The sequence below is a fragment of the Podarcis muralis genome, chromosome 12 (genome assembly GCF_964188315.1).
Source record: "Podarcis muralis chromosome 12, rPodMur119.hap1.1, whole genome shotgun sequence".
Lineage (NCBI taxonomy): Eukaryota > Metazoa > Chordata > Lepidosauria > Squamata > Lacertidae > Podarcis > Podarcis muralis.
In genome coordinates, this window is record NC_135666.1 from 2,664,072 (window position 1) to 2,685,406 (window position 21,335).

Consider the following 21,335-nt stretch of genomic DNA (forward strand, 5'->3'; position numbering starts at 1 on the left):
CACTAAGGAGGATAACAACACAATAGCATTTGAAATGGTAATAAATGATTGCATATTTATTCAAAATCCAATTAAAACTATTTAGTTCAATCAGTTCAGCAAAATTCCATCAACGGCATCTCCGGGAAATTTTAAACATCACCTGGGAAGACAGGTGAACTAATACCAGTGTACTGGAAGTAGCCAAGATCACCAGTGTTGAAGCGATTATTCTTCAACATCCACTTCATTGGATTGGTCATGTTGTGTGGATGCCTGATTGCCGTCTTCCAAAACAACTACTCTATTCCGAACTTAAAAATGGAAAGCGTAATGCTGGTGGTCAACAAAAGAGGTTCAAATACTCTCAAAGCAAATCTTTAAAAAGTAGTATAAACACTGACAACTGGGAAATACTGGTCTGTGAGTGCTCCAAGTGGAGAACAGCCTTTACCAAAGGTGTCATGGGTTTCGAAGATGCTCAAACTCAGGACGAAAGGGAGAAACGCACTAAGAGGAAGGCACACTTGGCAAATCCACATTGTGATCAACTCCTGCTCGGAAACCTATGTCCCCACTGTGGAAGGAGGTGTGGATCCAGAAATGGTCTCCACTGTCACTTATGGACTCACTGTTAAAACCTTGTTTAGGGAAGACAATCTTACTCAGCTACGAGTGATTGCCGAAGAAGAAGAAGTTGTTACCATATTTACACCTCCAGAGCCCCACTCCCCTCCCTGCCCCGGCTTGATATCACCCCACTGGGTAATCCCACCAGCTTTAGTGTTTCCCACTCTGGTTCCAAAGAGGATACTGGACTGGATAGACCACTGGCCTGATTCTGCATGCTGTTCTTGTACAAAATGTACTAACCTTTTATGTTTTCCACAAACATTCTAATAGAACATAGCCAGCAAAACTTGTGGATTCTAAATACCAGCGTGCATGAATCATTGAGGCCATTCCCCACTTTAAAATAAGAACAAACCTGCTTTGGGCTTTGTCACTGCCATCCTGGCTTCTCTGGCTAGGAAGGGGACCAAACTGGCCACCGGCAACTTGACCTCCAAAATGCCAGGTTCATGAAAGAGGCTCCCCAGCAGGCGTTGGGAAACTGCAAGGCTCCGGACGTTTCTGTTTGCTTATGTGTTCCTGGAGTGAAAGCTGTGGACTTTGTAGATCAAACACTGAAATCAGTTGGGGGGTGGGGGGCACACAACAAAGTGGCTGGTGGAATGGGAAAGGCCAAATCTCTAATATCAATATTGCCTTTCAGAGCTGTTTCAGGGGAAACAACCTGGATAAATTCAGCAGTGTAAATTCATTTTGATGGATGTAATAATGGAATACTGAATGGTTTAGTTTATGTAAAATATGCAGGGATTTATGATATGCAAAATGAACCGTGGAAAGAGAAGAAAGGATGTCATTGATATCTTAAGGTTGTTTAAATGAATATTCTAAATTGTAATGAAGAAAATTGTTTGCTGATTTGCTACCGGGCCAGGATCAAGGTGTGGCAATAAGTCTAAAGGTAAAGGACCCCTGAGCAATAGGTCCAGTCATGGCCAGCTCTGGGGTTGCACTGCACATCTCGCTTTATTGGCTGAGGGAGCCAGTGTACAGCTTCCGGGTCATGTGGCCAGCATGACTAAGCCGCTTCTGGCAAACCAGAGCAGCGCACGGAAACGCCGTTTACTTTCCCACCAGAGCGGTACCTATTTATCTACTCGCACTTTGATGTGCTTTCGAACTGCTAGGTTGGCAGGAGCAGGGACCGAGCAACGGGAACTCACCCCGTTGCGGGGATTCGAACCGCCAACCTTCTGATCGGCAAGTCCTAGGCTCTGGCAATAAGTCTACAAAGCCCTTAAAAACATGGGACCAATTTACCTGGAAAATTGCCTTACCCTGTAGACATGCACTCGACCCTTTTGATCTGCAGAACCAGCACTGTTACAGGTGCCATGCAATACCCATTTGTAAGAACTCAACATTTTAGTTTGGTAGTGCCTGCACTTTGGAACTCCCTGCCTATTGATGCCACTAGGCGCCTCCTCTGTATTCTCTGTGCTCTTTCTGGCACCTGCTAAAAACATTCTTCTTGATTCGGCAGGCTCTTTTGCAGCAGGTACCACCCACGTTGGGAGCCACTGGCATCAATGAGAGATCCTGCGACTCCTGTGCCAGCCCGAAAGAGAAAGCAGACCTGGGGAAAAACACCCTGCATCTTTGGCAGCTGGTTGGGAGGGGTGGCCAAAGGGACCCCTCCTCCTGTTGTTTTCCTGCACAGGTGCCCTTTGCCCACCCCTCCCTTTCATCTCCTGGGCATCAACCAACCAACAGCCAGGGGAGAGGGCAGAGGGCAGGCGAGGGGGCCTGCGTCTGGGACAGCTCTCATGGGAACAAGTTAATGACCGACCAAGATCAACAGACCGGCAGGGGAGTTCGCAAGGGCAGGGTGTGGGCAGCAGATCCACTGGGGACGCGGGCAAGGGGATGAAGGGGCTTCTAGTGCTGTGCTTGGGCCTCCTGGCCCTGGCGGATGCCAACCAGTCGCCCCTCCAGCAAAGGGCTCTGGAGCTGGTGCTAGATTTCTTCCACAGCAGGGACCTCGTTCAGGCAACATTCAAGGAGCAAGCTGTGACCCATGTCACGGAGACGGTGAGCAGGACATGCGAGGGGGGAGCGTGCGTGGGGCTGGAGGGGGAGGCGGAGGATCGTCACCCCATATAACAAAGCCCCACGGACTGCCATCCACTTATGCCCAATAGTGTGCAATAGTGGCGGGGAATGAACTTCCCAATTTGTTGGATAAGCTGAGGACGTTAGCAGACCCTCCAAGCGTCCTTGTTTTCCAGCGACAGTCCGATTTACAGAATCTGTCCCAGTTTCTGAGTCCTGGAATGTTCTGCTTTTCCTATTTTCATTGGAGATGTGTTGGAGGGTGTGGAATAGGATCATACAGTAGCTGTCAACTTTTCCCTTGCGAGGAATCCTATTCGGAATAAGGGAATTTCCCTCTTAAAAAGGGAAACGTTGACAGCTATGAATAGGATGCCCCTATTTTCATCAGAGAATTTTGGAGGGTGTCCCTGTTTTCCTCGGATAAATGTTGTCAGGTATGCATTCGACTTAAGGGGGTTCTAAGACTCTGCTTCTCCTTCTGCACATCTGGGATTGGATCCCTGGTTCCTAGATTATCAGTGTTCTACTGATCACTACAGAATCACAGGATTCTAGAATCGGAGAGCAGGAAGGGACACCCGAGGGTCATTTGGCCCAACCCGCTGCAAGGCAGGAATCGCAGCTGAAGAAGTCCTGGCAGACGGCCGTCTAACCTCTGCTTAGAAGCCTCCAAGGAAGACGAGTCCACCACCCTCTGAGGGGGTCCATTCTGCTGTCCGACAGCTCTTGCCATGAGAGAGCTCTCCCTGTTGTTGAGTCGGAATTTCCTTTCTTGTCATTGAATCCATCGGTTTGGGTCCTCCCCTCTGGAGCAGCAGAAAACAAGCTTGCTCCCCCTTGGCCGGCCTCTTCCCACCTGGCCTGGGAGGGTGGGACCTGGACTGCAGCTGCAAAAGCTGAGGCTGTTGATCAGACTCATTGGCTGCATTATTGCTTAGGTTGGGTTTTGGTTGGGGCACCGGAGCTGCTACTGTTATTATTATTGTCCCTTTTAGATGTGGAAACTGTTCAGTCTGGTTGTGTATTCTTTGATGTTTTACCGTCATACCTCAGGTTACAGACACTTCAGGTTGCGTTTTTTTCAGGTTACGGACACTTCGAAACCCAGAAGTACCGGAACGGGTTACTTCTGGGTTTCATAGGTCGCACATGCGCAGAAGCACCGAATTGCAATCCGCACGTGCACAGATGCGCCACTGCGGGTTGCGAACGTGCATCCCATGAACGTGCATCCTGCACCGATCATGTTCGCAACCCGAGCATCCACTGTATTTATTGTTCATGATCAATGCAAACCAAGCCATGAGGAACAGTTGAAGGATCTGGGTATGTTTAGCTTGGAAAAGAGGAGGCTGAGAGGAGATATGAGAGCCATCTTCAAATAGCTCAAGGTCTGTCCTGTGGAAGATGGAGCAAACTTGTTTCTTCCTGCTCTGGAGGGTAGGACTCAAACCAATGGCTCTCTCCAAGGACAGTCCACCAGACCGTTCCCCTGTTGAATAGCTCTTACTGTCAGAAAGTTCTTCCTTAGTGGGAACCTCCTTTCTTCTCATTTGAATCCATCATTTAAACATCCCCAAGTCCCTCCACCGTCCCTCCAGACCTTTGACCGCCCTTGTCACTCTCCCATGCAAGGCGATTCTCCACTGGGGAACTCCTAGTTTGGCAAGGAGTTCTTTTCCACATTGAGCTCGGCTTTCTGTGGTTGCAGGAATTCCCAAGGGGAACCTATGTCCAGCTGGAAGTTGACCTTGTGCAGACCATCTGCCGGAAGCAGCAACGGGGGACGCAAAACTGCCGGATCAAGCCAGGCGGGGTGAGCCAGGAAGGTGCTAATTTATACATTGCCAAGCTGGACTCTCTGTTCCTTTTAAAATGTATTCGAAGTCTAAAACATCATAAACAAAGAGGCAGTAAGCCTACAGAGGAGGAACCCACAGATCCTCATGAGGGTCCCCCCCACAGTGAGCAAGTTATGTGGGATTTTGGTCAGCTTCACTCATTTGTACAGTGCATTGTTAGACTGTGGAACTCAATGCCACAGGAGGCAGCGACGGCCACCAAACTGGATGGCTTTAAGAGAAGATTAGGCAAATTCATGGAGAAGGAGAGAGCTCCTGAAAGCTACTAGCCATGATTCTGAATACCAGTTGCTGAAGCCACAGGAGGAGAGAGAGATGTTGGACTGGGCTGGCCACTCTGAGAACAGGATACTGGATTCCTGGCCAGATGCAGCAGACTTGCTGTATGTTCATCGGTTACTGTTCATAGAATCATAGAATTGTAGAGTTGGAAGGGACCCCGAGGGTCCTGTTATGCTGTGTTGTTATAAATAATAATAATAAATTTTATTTATACCCCGCCCTCCCCAGCCAGAGCCAGGCTCAGGGCGGCTAACACCAATAAAATCACAGTAATAACATAGTAGGGGGGAAAGAGTAGGGGAAAAAAACCCAATTTAAAATGCAGGTTAAATGCAATTTAAAATGCAGCCTCATTTTAAAGTAGCCGATAAATCAAGACTGTAAGGGGAGGGAAACATAAGGGTCAGACTCAGTCCAAACTAAAGGCCAGGCGGAACAGCTCTGTCTTGCAGACCCTGCGGAAAGATGTCAAGTCCCCCAGGGCCCTAGTCTCTTGGGACAGAGCGTTCCACCAAGTCGGGGCCAGTGCTGAAAAGGCCCTGGCCTTGGCCTTTTATGCTTATGTTATGCTGGTCTGGCTGGGAGTTGTAGCTTAAAACCTTTAAAGGGTTCCAGGTTGGTGGAAGCTGGGCTAGCCCCAGTAGAACAAGAGTCACAAAGCAAAAGGATTTGAGGAGGCACAAGCTGCTCTTAGGAACGTTCAGTGTTTTTAGTATGCAAGTACACTGACCACAAGGTTCATTTTGTTCCCCCCCCCCCCCCAATATTTTATTTTCAATTTTCAATAATTTAACAATTTAATATTCAAATTAATTACTTATTCATCCCTCCTAGACTCCCCCCCTTCCAATTTCTTTCCTTTGTTACCTTACATATTCTTAGTTTTCCATTCATTGATAACCACAATTCACATCGCTTCATAGATGCTATATCAATCCTGCTAATGTTTTGAAGTCTTTACAGTAGATTTATATTCCATAAATTAAATCCAGTCTTGTGTAAACTTTTTTTCATCTTGGTCCCAGATTTTCACGGTCATCTTTGCCATTTCGGCATAGTCTATCATCTTAGTTATTCATTCCTTCTTCGTTGGTACTTCCTCTTCTTTCCATTTCTGGGCAAGTACCATCCTGGCGGCTGTAGGTACATACATAAATAGTCTTTTAACATTTCTTGATATGTCTTCACCTGTTATTCCTAATAAAAAGACCTGTTTTTTTTAAACAAAAGTTATCTTAAACATTTTCTTCAATTCATTATAAATCATTTCCCAGAAACCTATTACCGTAATTTTTTGCACGACCACCACATATGATAAAATGTACCCACTTTATCTTTATACTTCCAGCATACATTGGACAAATTCTTATACATTTTTGCTCACTTTACTGGAGATAAAATACCAGCGGTACAACAAGGTTCATTTTGGATCCCGATTTAGCGTTTCAAAAAACCAGCTGGATTCAGATTGGACAGATTTAAGACGCAGGCCTGTTAGCTTTGAGTCTGAATCCGGGTCCTGATTCAGACTGAATCAAAGCTTTGTACCTCCCACTAAACCATTACGTGGAATTTTTAAAATCGCTGCTCCTCTTTGGATGGAATTTGCAGGCATTGTAAACCCCTTCTGGGGGCACAAATGGAGACGCATTTCAGAAGGCAGGCTGCAGGGATATTCTTGCAAGAGCAGCCTTTGCCGTTTTGGGGTGTTGCTCCTGTTATAGTCTGGGGGCAAACCAAAACCTTATTTGGGCCTCTCTTGTGAAAACAGACCTCGTTCCTTTCCCTTCCTTTTCTCTGCCTAGAGGAAACAGAAGTGCCTGGCTTGCTTCAAGTTTAACTCCAGCGACCCTCAGAACATTTTGGACGAGTCCAAGCGGTGCCTCTCAGAGCAGAACCCCATCTTCCAGGTGGGTCACGTCATACTTTGACAGAAATGCTCCTGGACCTGAGTTCTGAATAATCTGATTTTGAATAAACCTGTAATTAATTGTGACTATTTTGAATCTTATGGTGTTATTATCTTCCTTGGTGGATTGTGCAGGCTACTATTCTGAGCAATGACTTTTATAGGGTAGGGGGAACTGGGGGTGAGTTTATGGAACCAAGGGGCAGGTAACCCCAAAAAGCTTGGGAAGGACTGGCTCAGGAGCTCATGGCACACCTTTTCCCTTCTGAGTGTCCTGCAGGAAGTGAGGAGGAAGCAGAATCAGGAATGTGAGGCAGTCAAAGAGGCGTATGAGGAGCAACGGTACCATATCGGACAGTTTGCTTTTCTCAAGGGGCGCCCAGAAGAGTGGTGAGTGCTCAGCTTCAGTTCCTGCAGCCCGTATTTGTTTTCCGTTAGTTGCATTTATCGATCGCCTCGTCAACAATGCATTCTTGAGGTGGCATGCAGTGATGATATGAAACATAACTGAAAAACACAACAAAGCAACAATAAAGCAAAGTGCGCCAACCTCCCAGCAACTATTCAAATCCAACTCAGCATTAAAAAAAATGTTGGGCGCCAGCAGGCAACCTCTGTACGAAAGCTCAAGCCAACCAATTGACATTAGTCTGCTGAGACGAAAATAAATGATATTAAATGGTATCTAAATATGATCCAAGCTGTTCCAAGGCCTGGGAGTTGTTGTTTTTTAAAAAGTCATTGCCCAGTGCCCAAGATATCTTTTCGGCAGCCTTCAACATCTCTAAGTATCACAAGGAGGAGCGAGAAAGCTTGTTTTCTGCTGCTCTGGAGGACAGGTTCAAATGACAAGGAGATTCTGGCTAAATATTAGGACAAACATTCTGATGGTAAGAACCGTTCGACAGTAGAACGGATGCACTCGGAAGATGCTGAACTCCCCTTTGTTGGTGGTTGGATGGCCGTCTGTCAGGTATCCTTTAGCTGTGGTTCTCGCATTGCAGAGGGCTGGACTGGATGACCCTCAGGGTCCCTTCCAACTTTACAGTTCCATGATTCTAGGATGTGCTGTTTTGTCTGCCTTGCAGGCAGAAGGTCCCAGGTTCAGTCTATGTTGGCATCTCCAGGTAGGGCTGGGATAGACTCCTGCCTGAAATCCTTCACTTCATCTGTAATAACCACCTTCATTCTCCTCCCTGTCTAGATGGGATTCACATTTACTGGGCTGTTCTCCGACCATCAAGGAAACAAGGCACCCTCTTCCTTCTGGAGACAAGCAGAACATCCCCCAGTTTGGGTCTCGGTGCCACAGGAATGGAACCACTCTTGGTCCCAGAGGAGACTTCTGTCTTCCAAGCTTGACTTTCCTTCCTCCTTTCTTTATTTCCCTAATAAAGGTTTAAGTGGATGCTTCATAGCCATGTTGTATGGTTATTTCAGGAGCAAGGGGGCTCATCCCTCTTCCCCTGATCTGTGGGCATCTGTACCCTGGTGGTCTCTTCTGGTCTGTTCCAGAGCCGGTCTAGCCATTGAGACAAACTAGTCAACTCATCTTGGGGGCCAGAATTCCTGGGGTCCCTGTCTCAGCTATGGAAATGTCTTGGGGAGGAAAGGGAGCCTCCAGCTGAACTTTTGGAAGTGGGGTTTAGCAGGCCATTGGGTGGGTGGATGCCTTCTTGCCTTTTAGCTGTCACGGTCTGGTTCACGGGCGATCGAAGTCCCGGCTGGGGACGTCAGGACCAGGGGCAAGATGGCGGGGTGGGAGCAGGAACGGGAGTCCAGAAGCTAGGAGTCAGGAAGCCAAGGGCCAGAGAGCCAGGGGTCAAGAAGCCAAGGGTCAGGAAGCAAGGAGTCATGAAATCAAGGGTCCGAGGATCAAGAAGCAAGGAGTCAGACACAGCAAGGCAGAGAACGAGTTGCTGTAGCAAAGAGCTGAAGGGAAATGCTGACCTTATATCCCTTCCCGGCTCTTGCCACCAGGTGCTGTGAGTTACCAAGTGGCCTCACCTGTGCGGCCGTGCTTTGCCTCTTCAGAACAAACTTAGGAAGGCCCCAGTCCTGCAAAGTCCTATTGGTCACGGAGCCTGGCTCCTGCACACACACCTGACATTAGCCTGGAGAAGAGAATACTGAGATGTGAAAGGACAGCCATCTTCAAATATCTGAAGGAAGATGGAGCAAGCTTCTATTCTGCTGCTCCAGAGGGTAGGATCCAAACTGATGGATTTGATTTTGATTCCCGCATTGCAGGGAGTCAGACTAGATGCCCCTCGGGGTCCCTTCCAACTCTACAGTTCTATGATTTTATGAAATTACAAGGAAGAAGATCCAATGAAACAAGAGGAAGGACTTTCTGACAGTAAGAGTTGTTTGACAGTGGACTGGGCTCCCTCGGAAGGTGGTGGACTCTCGTTCATTGCAGGTTTTAAGCAGAGGTTGGCTGGCCAGCTGTCATGGATGCTTTATCTGAGATTCCAGCATTGCAGGGGGTTGGACTAGATGACCCTTGGGTTCCCTTCCAACACTACAATTCTATTATTCTGTAGCCCTGGGGGACAATCACAAGTCTGTCATTCTAGAGACACTCAGGCAGTGGAGGCAGTTGTGAAAGGGAAGTGAAAAGTGAGAAAACTGAAAACAGGACAACAGATTTCTGGCCAAGCCAGTGTGTTATAATGGTTAAGAGTTCCAAACTAGGACCTTGGGAGACCAGGGTTCAAATTCTGACTCGGCAATGAGTGAGCTCCGGCCAGTTGCTCACCATCACCCTAACCTACCTCACAGTTGTGAGGATTAAATGGGGAGAATTACATATGCCCCCAGGAGCTCCTTGGGAGAAAGCGGGGATAGAAATGTACCAAATAAAATAATGTGTTGCTGCTGCTCTGCATAAAATAAGACACAGACGGAGAGAGTGTTGAAGTATGAATTTCCTAAGGCAAGCAAACCATTGGCCTGCTCAGTATCCTGGGAGCCTCTGCTCTCGGTTTTAAACCTCTGCGTTTGTGTGTGTGTCTTTTTTTATTTTATGGAAGATAAAAAGGATAAATCCTATAGCAGAGCTAAAGGAGTACATGCAATTACATTTAACTAGCGTGACTTGCTTCAATCGCCAATCTCCACGCTACAAAAATCCGTTGTAAGGGCTGCCTGCGTGTGCAATTGAACTGCATGCATGCACAGAGGCTGGTGGAATCTCAGAAGCCAGGGAGCAGGGCTGGGGGGGTGAACAAACTTTCTACTGTTTGGCAGAATTTATTTGGCTTCACAGCTCCTTATCCCGCCTCTTCATAATCAAGAGAAGCAGATGTGCAAGACGCACAAAGGCAGACGGAGCTTTGCTTAATTTGCAGCTCCCGCTGCTCAGAATTTGGGTTACCTTGGTGAAGACGGGGAATGTTTGGTTTTCCAGGGAGCGCACAAACATCCGGCTGGCGTGTGAAGAAATGGATAGGAAGGAGGAGGGCCTTTGCCAGGTCCTCTTGGCAGGCCTTTGCCAGGTCCACTTGGCAGGCACCAGCTTCTGGAAGAGGCTCAGTTGCCCAGGGAAGGGCATCTCACTCTGGAGCACGTCTGAATCGGGAGTGGACTACGGGGGAGAAACCAAGCACTCCACAAAGCAGGCAGCTCTGCGCCCAACCAGGAAGCAGAAAAGCAAGGGAGGCCATTGGGTTTATTTCACAGGCAAATAACTGCACGGCATTCCCATGTCAGGAGACCCAGCATGCAATCCCCGGGTGGAACATGCAGCGCCCCAGATGCCAAGCGCTGGCTCAGCATCCTTTCTACACCTCTGCTTCAAAGGTGTGGGTTCCCTCCCCCTGGTCAGGGATCTCCAAGTTCTCTTCCAGGAAACTTCCAGCCCATCTTCTCTGACACGCACAAAAGTCAGATCAACTCTCCTCTTTATGACCTGACCATGCTACCCCTGAATCTGCAAAAACCAAGTGAAATGTCACACAGACTGGCGAGCTGTTCTTTTCTTGCCCTGGGGCAGTTTGAAGGGCTTTGGAATAGTAGGGCCCTTTATAAATATACAGTAGCACCTTGGTACTCAAACTTAATCCATTCCGGAAGTCCGTTTGACTCCCGAAACCGTTCGAAAACCAAGGCATGGCTTCTGATTGTCTGCAGGATCTTCCTGCACTGAAGCAGAAACCACCTCAGATGTTCAGCTTCTGAAAAACGTTCGAAAACCGGAACACTTACTTCTGGGTTTTCGGCGTTCGGGAGCCAATTTGTTCGACAACTAAGCCGTTCAAGAACCAAGGTACCACTGTATATATGAGCTGGTATTGCGTTGTATTTAGAAATGTGTTTTTTTCAGATTGTATTTCTATGTTGTTCGCTGCTCTGAGCTCCCGTGGGAGGAATGGCAGGATAAGAAAAGGAAAAGACGACAAAATAAAGAAGATTAGATCCCTAAGCTACTGTATTCTTGGAGAGAATAGCAGCATGACCCGGACATCATAACTGATGCCTGGAGGGGTTTGGGGAAGCATGCGAGGTAGAGAATTTGGCTGAAGTCAAGGCCTGTGAAAACAGGGTCACTCCTTCGTAGGATTGATGCAAAATGTAGAGGATCTACAACACATCATTTTGACTCTTCTGGCTGCTGCAGTTGGGATGACACAGTTCACAAGGGGACTTTCAGCTCAACCCTGCTGGTTGGGCAGCTGTGAAGGAAACTCCATGAGTTGGTAAGGACCAGTTGGACAGTATGGAAGCTGCCAGCTGAGAATTAAGGCCCCATCTGCACTGTAAACTTAAAAGTAGTATCATACCACTTTGAAGCATCATAGTTTTCCCCAAAGGATCCTGGGAAATGTAGTTTAAGAGGGGTAAGAGCTATTAGGAGACTCCCTTTTTCACACAGAGTGTTCCATGAGAAGAGGGATTTGGTTCATAAAACTACTTGTGGGACTAGGGGTCTCCTAACAACTCTCAGCACCCTTAACAATCTGCTGCCCTCTAGATTCTTCAGGAGAAACCATGACTGCTTAATGTGCTATGATATTGCTTCAATGCAGATGGGGCTTTCAATATCCAGAACAAATTGTTTAGCATTACTGAATGTAAAGGTAAAGGTAAAGGTACCCCTGCCCATACGGGCCAGTCTTGACAGACTCTAGGGTTGTGCGCCCATCTCACTCTATAGGCCGGGGGCCAGCGGTGTCCGGAGACACTTCCGGGTCACATGGCCAGCGTGACAAAGCTGCATCTGGCTAGCCAGCGCAGCACACGGAACGCCGTTTACCTTCCCGCTGGTAAGCGGTCCCTATTTATCTACTTGCACCCGAAGGTGCTTTCGAACTGCTAGGTTGGCAGGCGCTGGGACCAAGCAACAGGAGCGCACCCCGCCATGGGGATTCGAACCGCCGACCTTTCGATCGGCAAGTCCTAGGCACTGAGGCTTTAACCCACAGCGCCACCCGCGTCCCATTACTGAATGTGGATGTTCCTTAATATGTGGGTTCACACTCCAGCCGGCCACTTCTGCCCAGCCCCACAGTTCTCAAAATATTTTTCTGTGGATTTACATAAATGCCACCCAGCTAACCAGCTTGGTGGGGTGAAGAAAGAACTATGGTGCATGCTCTGACATACCAACACACAAAGGTCCACGCATGTTGGGAATCTGTCACCGACAAGGTTTAGTCAGGAGGATGTGGGGACTTGGTGGTCTAAAAAGACAAGTGAAGCTGATTCTGTGTCTGCGTGCTGGATAAGTCAACATGCTGTGGTTTCACTGTGTGGGGAAAAGGGCCGTGAGAATCACCTCGGAGGACAAGGCCTGAGAGGCACTGCACTGTGGCCCCTTCTCTTGAAGACAGACATCCTTGAGGGTGAATGGATGTAGATCCAAGATGTCAGCCTACTAAGAAAGGGGGCTGGATGAGGAGCACCACACCAGTCCACACCGCATTAAAAAACTAGGCTCCACGTTACACCGAAGTAGCCCAAAAGGTCCCAACACGAGCTGAGCTGTGACTTGATAATCCAGATTTCAGAGTCCGTTGGCCGAAAACTTCCTCCCGATGCTCTTTGACTCGGACCTGAGGGTCACACAGCTCCTACAAGCTTTCTCGGGAGCTGTGGGAAACAGGTTCAGTTAAGGGTGTTAAGCAGTACCCGCTGCTTTCAGAAGGGACAGAGGTCAGGGCAAAATAATGGCTTCACAGGCCAGAGAGTGACAAGGATGATACTGAAAGAACAATGCCCAGCTCGGCAACGCCAAGGGAAGGGCGTCGAAGTGCAGGGCGGCTCAAAAGACGAACGAGCTGGAATCGGAGCGGGCGCTCAGGGCCCTCTCCGCTTGGGAAATGGTGTCGTCGGCGCGCTTGCTCAGGTCCCGGCACTCCTGGAGGGCCTCGTTGAACTGCTTGTAGGCCTCTTCCACAATGGAGCTCCTCCGGGCGGGGCGGACGTCCCAGTACCCCTCCTCCACCCAGGGCTTGGCCAGGCCGCTGAGCTCGCCGGTTCCGGTTCCGTGGAAGCGCTTGAGAGAGCTGTCAATGTCCTTGCAGAGCTGGTAGAGCTCACTGCCGCGCCCGGAGACCCGCTCCCCGTCGATCACCTTGACCCCCGGCAGCATCTCTGACATGGCGGTGCGGTACCCGGCGGCGCCGCAGAGCGGGTTGCTGAGGCGCCCCACCGGGTCGCTGAAGCGCAGGCTCTCGAGGTGCCGCAGGCCGGCCAGGCACTGCAGCTGCTGGAGGCTGCTCAGCAGGTTCCCCGCTGCGTTGAGGCTCTGCAAGTTCTCACAGCCGGCCAGGGGCTCCAAGCTGGAGATGCGGTTGGAGGAGACGTTGAGGACGGCCAGGGCTTTGAGGGAGGAGAGGGGCCCCAGGTGGACAATGGCGTTGCCCGACAGGTCCAGCCACTCCAGGCCGGCACACTCCCCAAGGCAGCCCAGGTCTGTGATGCCCAAGCCCCGGAGCTTCAGCAGCAGGATAGACTCCAGGTCAAACTCACCCGTCTTGGCCTTCAGGAGCTGGGAGGTGATCTTCACGTTCTCTGTCTCCTCGCCCTTCTCCATCCGGGGTTCCATCTTGGGCAGGGCAGCCAAGGAGGCAGTTCCCACGACAACCTGGCTCCAGCTCTGTGCTCACTTAGCTCCAAGGCACCTTGATCATATCACAACTGGTGTTAACGGCTACTGTTGGGAGGGAAAACTAGGTAGATCACTTCCTTTGTCTCTGGAGAGAGAGAGAGAGAGAGAGAGAGAGAGGGAGAACCTGGAGGGTGCAGGATATGGTTTTCTGCTTCAAATGGGTATCGATGTGGACAATGGAGCTCCTGGAAGGGGAGAGGAAAAAGGATGTCGCATCAAGATGGGGTCAAATATTTATTTATCTGTTTACTTATTTATAGTGTGAGGACCCCACTCTTCAGCCACAAAAGCACTTTAAAGGGAACCTAGAATCCTGTGTCTTTTGACAATGGAAACCAAAAGAAATAAACTAACGCATCAAGCGTTCTACCCTGCTACCTCTCCCATGAATGCCCAAGGAAGTAAGCACTGCTAATTTGGATTTGTTAATTTAACTCAATGCAGGTACATTTTAAACTCCACACTGCCTGACACTGAGGAGGCTTCCAGACTGTCTCCATGTTCAGGTGAGATTCAGTCACAAAGCAGCAAATTCAGTTTTGAGCACTCATTGACCAAATATGATATGATACGAAAGGCAAATATCTGAAGGGCTGTTGCGTGGAAGATGGAACGATATTGTTTTCTCCTGCTCCGGAGGATAGGAACCGAACCAATGGATTCAGATGACAAGAAAGGAGATTAGGAATAACTTTCTGACGATAAGAGCCGTTTGACAGCGGAATGGACTCAGAAAGTGGTGTTTGTATAAAATGTTATCTTGGTGGCAGCAATAATTATTATTATTTTTAATGGTGGACCCTTCTCCACCAGAGGTTTTTAAACAGCGGTTGGATGGCCATCTGTCAGGGATTCTTTGGTTGTGATGCCTGCACCACCAAGGGTTGGTCTGGATGACCCTTGGGGTCCCTTGTAATCCCACAGTTTTTTGATTCCATAGGTTGAAGTAATCTCTCCATCAGTTTAGCACACAGTACAGTACATGCCACAGCAACCAGACCCAACCCATTTTGGCTACTATAGACTGCCAAGTGACAAGATACCGTACTTGATATGCAACCATAGAGCACACACAGTTTTCCATACACCACAAGACATTGTGATTCGTTATTATATGCAGCTCTGCAAACCAGATGCAGGGCTGCACTGAGGGTGTCTTCCGAACGTGCCAGCTGATGTGTGGAAATTGGCTTCAAAGCAGACACCAAGATGTGGGCTGGTGTGCGCACACTGCCAAAAACATTGGCTTCATCTGGATGCAATAATCCCAGCAGCCCTAGAATCAGATACCACCAAATAAGACCTCCCTTCAGTGCTACTAAGCAGGCAGATGTGGAAACCTGGAGCACAACAGCTCAATGCACAGAATCCCCTGAATTCAATACATCCCAGGCAGACACATGGGTTTAGTGTTGCATGATGCTTCTTCCACAGAAGCGGGGGGGGGGGGGCATTTTCTTCTGGGCCACCTCTAGCTTTTCTCAACTTTTTTTTTTTTGGCAAATAACTGTATTTGCAATTACAGTGCTAATAACAGCAGCAATAACCATCTCACTTGCACACCAATCCATTGCTCCACATAGCTGAACTGCAAAGCCTGCAATCCTTTCCATGTCTACTTGGGAGAAACATCTCCCCCTGTGAGCATGGCAAGGCTTACTTCTGAGTAAAAGCATATGGGCTGTAGAGACCCACCCCTCTCCCAACACACGCCTTGTACACATCCATGTATATAGTATTTTGCAAAGAGCACTGGGTGCTGCTAACGTCTTCATGCCTCTAGCCATTGGGGGCCTGCTATCACCCCCACATTTAGGCATGTGCATGGGTACATATACAGTGCCAAATATACACCTGCTTACATGTGCACATGGAGGGGGGTTACAGAGGCAGGAGGAGTCCCTGTCCCCACTTTGCAAATAGTTATCCACCATCTCTGCTTTGAATCATTGTTGTAACCCTGATTAAGGATTCAATAATAATAATAATAATAATAATAATAATAATAATAATAATAATACCCTACCCATCTAACTGGGCTGCTGCAGACACTCTGGGTGACTTCCAGCATATACAGAAACATATATATACATGGCAGGGTTGTTACAAGAATTCTAAGGTCTCCAGTGTACAAGGCAAACACATACATAAATATATAAACCACATGTCTGAAATAGTACAGGAGAACAATCCTGGAGCCACTTTGACTCTCCCAAATTGACCTCAAATATTTCTCTGCCAGGAGGAAGGCAATGGGAAAAGCTTTCCCATTGCCTTTGGACTGTACGGGCTTACACCTCCCTTTTCAAATACAGTCTGGCAAGTGAAGCTGAGCAAACTATCACTATGCTTAAGAGCAGTGTTTCCCAACCTTTTTTGGGCAAAGGCACACTTGTTTCATGAAAAAAATCTCGAGGCACACCACCATTACAGCCCCGTGACGTCAGCGCGCAGCGTCACGCCGGGAGGGACATCAATTGCTAGCAAATTACATAATCACCTCCTTGAGGGCTGGCTCATCTTCTCCGAAGGCAGAACCCCATTAATTAACAGCACAGACTCACACCATAGCCAAGACGAGGGGGGAAAACCTCAGTCATGCACAGTCATGCACATGTGGGGGCTAAATGAGGACGAAGACCGGGCAGAGAGCAGGGTTCAAATCACCCCACCTGGCCAGGACAATCCCTGGGTGCTCCCTTGGGCCACTCGCCTGACCCACCTCGCAGGGCTGTTGTTGCGAGGATAACACGGGGAGAACCACGCGCGCCCCCGGGAGCTCCTTGGAGGAGAAAGCGGGCGATGAATGCAATGCACGAAATATATGAGAGGCGACCAGGTTTTGCAGGTGAGGGCCCCCCGCCAGCCTCCGCTTCCAACACCCGGCGCAACGACGCCAAAGTTTTCCCCCGGGCTCGGCTCGGGGAGAAGCGCTGCTCCCCCCCGGCTCCCCTTCGCCCTCCCGGCTCTCTCTGCCGCCCACTGGGGACCCCCCACACCTGCCAAGTCCGGAGCGCCGGTGGAAGTTGCATGCATGCATGCAGGGCGCCGCGTTGCCATTGCATTGCACTGCACTCCATGCAACGCCTGCACGCATGCATTGCCTTGCACGCCCGCCAAGGGGTCTCCCCGCGATCCGATGCGTCCCCTCTGGCGCGGATGCAGCATTGCAAAAATAAAAAAACCCCGATGCAGCCCTACCTGGGGGGCAGCCTCCGCCTCCGCCGCTCCGCCTCCGCGGGGATCCCCGGGCTCCATCCTGCCGCCCGATCTCCGGGGGGCGCAGGCAGGCTGCGCGGGGTCTGCGCGGAAGAGCCCCTGCCCGCCCGGCCGCCGCCGCTGCGCTCATTCCATGGCCGGGAGAAGAGCGCTTCAAACAAAACGCCCGGCCCGCCAGGCCACGCTGGGAAACGTAGTTCGCGCACCCCGCGCGGGCGCGGAGCCCAAGGGCGAGGGGACTACGGATCCCGGCAGCCCCCGCGCCGGGGACGGAGGGGGAGAGGCCGGGTGCAGGGATGGAGGGACGGGTGGGCGAGCGAGTGAGTGAGTGGCAGCCGCCAAGCCTTGGCCGAGAGCCAGGAAGGGCCTCCCCGGAGGAGGAGGAGGAGGAGGAGGAAGGCGCAGAGCGGGAGGGAGGGAGGGAACCCCAGGGGTCATCTAGTGACGGCGCCCCAATCGAAAATTTGACTTAAAAAAAAAAATCAATTTTTTAATTTTTCCCGCGGCACACCAGGCAACATCTCGCGGCACACTAGTGTGCCGCGGAACAGTGGTTGGGAAACACTGCTTAAGAGATTCAGGAACTAAATTATTTGCCATCTCAAAGGAATGGCCAGGCTACCGCAGAAAATGCAACCAAGTAAGGCATTATCACGTATCCTGGCAGACAGGAGAGAAACAACACTCTCAAATTTCGGCTGTAGACCGCCTCCTTCTGCGATGTATGTATAATGTTTTGGGGTAGTGGTCTCTGGCTACAGGGTAGGTAATTTCAAAAGCCTATATAGGGGTTTGCACACTATTGTTCAGGGTTCTCTATGGGCTACTTTTAAAATGAGGCTGCATTTTAAATTGCATTTTAATCTGTATTTTAAATTGGTGTCCGTCCATCCCCTATTATGTTTTTACTGTAGTTTTACTGGTGTTAGCTGCCCTGAGCCCGGCTCTGGCTGGGAAGGGCAGGGGAGGGTATCAATAAAATTTATTATTCTTATTCTTATTATTCTCCTCCCTCCTGCGTGTGGTGAGTTGTAGCAGTTCATTTCCTTTAATAGAGATCAGGCTTACTAGCTGTTTTGCTTTCAATATACTCTGGTTGGCCTCTGTTATTTTCTCCGCCTGATATAGATCTCCTGAGGAACTCTAGACTCCAGATACCCCATTAGGGAATTTGAGGTATTTTCCTTATAACAGTGTGTTGGGCTAGATGTCTCTGGGGGGTCCCTTTCAACTCTCTCCCTTCCGCGGGTGGGGGCAGTGCTGGATTTGCATATAAGCTAAACAAGCGATAGCTTAGGGCCCCACTCTCTTGGGGGCCCCAAAAAATTTAAAGGAAAAAAAAACCTTGAATGTACATTTCCAAAACATAAGATAAAAAAATAAACCCCACATACAGCCACAGTGTTTTGTGTTGTGTAGGCTCCTATTTGTTATGTTCAAATGGCCTTGGATACTTATTAGGTCCATAAATGACCCTATAGCATATATTCAACACAAAAAAACAGCAACAATTTGTTGTTGACAAAGGACAGCTGGACATCTAAAGGGCCCCATTACCTTCAGCAGCTGAGGGCCTCATCCAACCTCAATCCGGCCCTCGTGCGGGTGGAGAGGAGACACAAAGAGAGGCAGAAGCATCCCTGCCATCGCCATCCTCCCTGGGCCCTCATCCCGTTTCCATGGCAACGTGGACCAGAAGGGCATCCCCGAGATTCCTCTCCCCCCCCCACTCACCCACCCCCCCAAGCCTGGCCCTGCCGGTGCTAGATTCAGTATTGGGGGGTGGGGGTTTGGGATCGGGGGTCTCCCCTCCCCACGCCGCGTTTCCCTCACCGCCGCTGCGACGACGAGGCCGCCTCTGCTCCCCTTCCTCTCCCAGGCCTCGCTTAGGAACCCAGCGGCAGGCCGCGTTGCCATGGCGACGCGAGGCCTTGCCCGGGACGCCTCGCTTAAAGAGACAGGAGGTCGCAGTTCCCCTGATATTATATGGTGCCTTTGGGGCTGCACCTCGTCAACAGCCCTGTAGCCTCTGGTGGTGATAATGATAATGATAATGATGATGATGATAGAACTGTAGAGTTGGAAGGGATCCCCAGGGTCATCTAGTCCAACCCCTGCAATGCAGGAATCTCAACTAGATCATATATGAAATAATAATAATAATAATAATAATAATAATAATAATAATAATAATAATAAATAATTTTATTTATACCCCACCTTTCCCGGTTCAAAAACCAGGCTCAGGGTGGCTAACAACAAATTTAAAACACTTCATTGTAAAAGCAGCATTAAATACAGTATAAAAACATGAATAACAATAAAATAAAAACATGAATAAGAATAAAATTCAAAAATCAATTTAGGGGAAATAAGCATTAGATGATCCCCAGGGCTAGCTGGCTGAGTTGGTCCTACTTGGGCCAGCGAGGAGACCAGGGGAGAATTAGCTGTGGGGTCTCAGAGCGGGTGATCTTCATAAAAGGGGAGCGGTAGGGAAGAGAAGGGAAATAAAAGATATTTTTATAAATAAATGTGTTGCCTTTTTTTACAGATTTGGTTTTTCAAATTAAATGTTTACAGATATATATCAATCATAAATTGTAAAAAACAAGATTCCACAGAATCTCCTGGACTTCCATCCTCCCCTTACCGTTAATCATTTCCTCCCACATCTTTTATGATACTCCAAATCCTTTACCTCTTTCACTGTGTCTTCACCTTAAACTACAAGTGGTATTCCAACCCTACTAACGATTTTAACTGTTTACAATGGTCTTTGTAAACAGTGTGGTGTAGTGGTTAAGAGCGGTGGACTCGTAATCTGGTGAACTGGGTTCGCTTCCCCGCTCCTCCACCTGCAGCTGCTGGGTGACCTTGGGCCAGTCACACTTCTCTCAGCCCCACTCACCCCACAGAGTGGTTGTTGGGGGGGAGGAAGGGAAAGGAGATTGTGAGCCGCTTTGAGACTCCTTCAGGTAGTGATAAAGCGGGATATCAAATCCAAACTCCTCCTCCTCTTCTTCTTTAAGATAAGTTATCAATTTTCCCCTTTCCGTATTAAAATTTTGGTCTTCCTGATTTCTGATTCTTCTGGTTATTTAAGCCATTTCAGCATAGTCCATTAACTTGAACTGCCATTCTATAAATAAATTCTACAGCAGAACAGAGTCTTGCTCAAGAACCACTATGATCAACGCATCCAAAATCATGAACGTGGCTTGAAATCCCCACATTGACCTGTAACTAATCTTTTAAGTTTTGCAAGTCCTGGGGGCGGTGTGGCCTGCCTGCTTTTAGCAGGGTTGCAGGTGGGGGAACCCCTCCTGAGCCCTGACCCGCGGCCAGCTGGAATCGGGGTCCTTGAATGCTGACCATCCCTCTTGCTCCGCAAATGGAATTGAGGAATCTGACTTGCATGTCTGGAATGTGCCCTACTATACATTGTTAGGATCTAGTTCCGTTCCACCTTAAAAGGAACAGGCATGACTGGTGTGTGTCACATGCCTGTTTACTTCCAGCACAATCTGCTGGGAACTTCCGTTTGTAGATTGCTTTTGCTATCTTGATGTGTGCTTGGACATGAAGGGATGCAGACATGTTTTTCCTTTGTTCCTGAACTATGCTGAATAAACGCTTGTAAATAATGCTTACACATGTCTCTGTCCGCCACTTCCAATGTGAGGATTTATCCACTCTGCTGACTAGAGCGTGCCAAGCTCCTAAACGTATAGGAGGCTTGTGTCGCTGTTTGATGCTGTTCCAAAGACTGGAGATCGCCCGGCTGCCGGCCGGTGGCTGGAGCTAGCTGGGGGCCTGCCAAATGCCCCCGTCTCCCCGGCAGTATCCCAACATACATAGGGGGTGAGTCACCTCCATTGCCCTGCCCCCTTTGCCCACGCACAGCTTCTGGCCCCTGCAAGGGTGCCCATGAAGCAATGTGGCCCTCTAGCAATTTTATACTCACCACCCGTGTGCACGGGGTGATGTTTTTTATGGCGACCAAGATGGTTTAAGAATGTGCGAGAGTCCCCAAAATATGCGAGAGAATAGACCTATGGACTTGCTGTGGGCGATACCCAAGCCAAGCATATTCCTCAGAGTAGACCTACTGATTCCAAGGGGCCTCTTCAGAGTAGGACTACCTTCACATATCGCCTGATGCATGCAGTTTGTGTCTGTAACAGGGATTTTGTTTCCCCCTGACAGGAGCGAGCCAGCAGCAAATCACAGGGAGCAAGTGGAGTTAACTCTTTAATGGCAAAAAACCAGGATCTGCACA

General features: G+C 49.1%; 2 protein-coding genes across 3 annotated transcripts; one reads left to right on the forward strand and one right to left on the reverse strand.

The window, feature by feature from the left end:
* The first annotated feature begins 2,377 nt into the window (after positions 1 to 2,377).
* On the forward strand, positions 2,378 to 8,137 carry RARRES2 (retinoic acid receptor responder 2). Its single transcript, XM_028750439.2, is given in 6 exon segments — positions 2,378 to 2,471; positions 2,474 to 2,643; positions 4,379 to 4,483; positions 6,617 to 6,721; positions 7,001 to 7,110; positions 7,925 to 8,137. Coding segments are annotated over 6 exon segments (570 nt in total). The 5' UTR covers positions 2,378 to 2,392; the 3' UTR covers positions 7,926 to 8,137.
* A 2,238-nt stretch (positions 8,138 to 10,375) lies between these two features.
* LRRC61 (leucine rich repeat containing 61) lies at positions 10,376 to 19,029 on the reverse strand. 2 transcript variants are annotated; one of them, XM_077916668.1, is made up of 2 exons: positions 18,887 to 19,029; positions 10,376 to 14,019 (listed from the first exon to the last, which is right to left on the reverse strand). In XM_077916668.1, the coding sequence occupies exon 2, from the start codon at positions 13,769 to 13,771 to the stop codon at positions 12,986 to 12,988; it is 786 nt and encodes a 261-aa protein (XP_077772794.1). In that variant the 5' UTR covers positions 13,772 to 14,019; positions 18,887 to 19,029; the 3' UTR covers positions 10,376 to 12,985. The 2 variants fall into 2 exon arrangements, with proteins under 2 accessions (XP_077772794.1, XP_077772793.1); XM_077916667.1 differs by lacking the exon at positions 18,887 to 19,029 and adding an exon at positions 18,611 to 18,799.
* Between the last annotated feature and the right edge of the window lie 2,306 nt (positions 19,030 to 21,335).

What these genes read in the sequence shown, in the direction of transcription:
- LRRC61 (XM_077916668.1), bottom strand. Translation starts at nt 13,771, where the DNA reads ATGGAACCCCGGATGGAGAAGGGCGAGGAGACAGAGAACGTGAAGATC.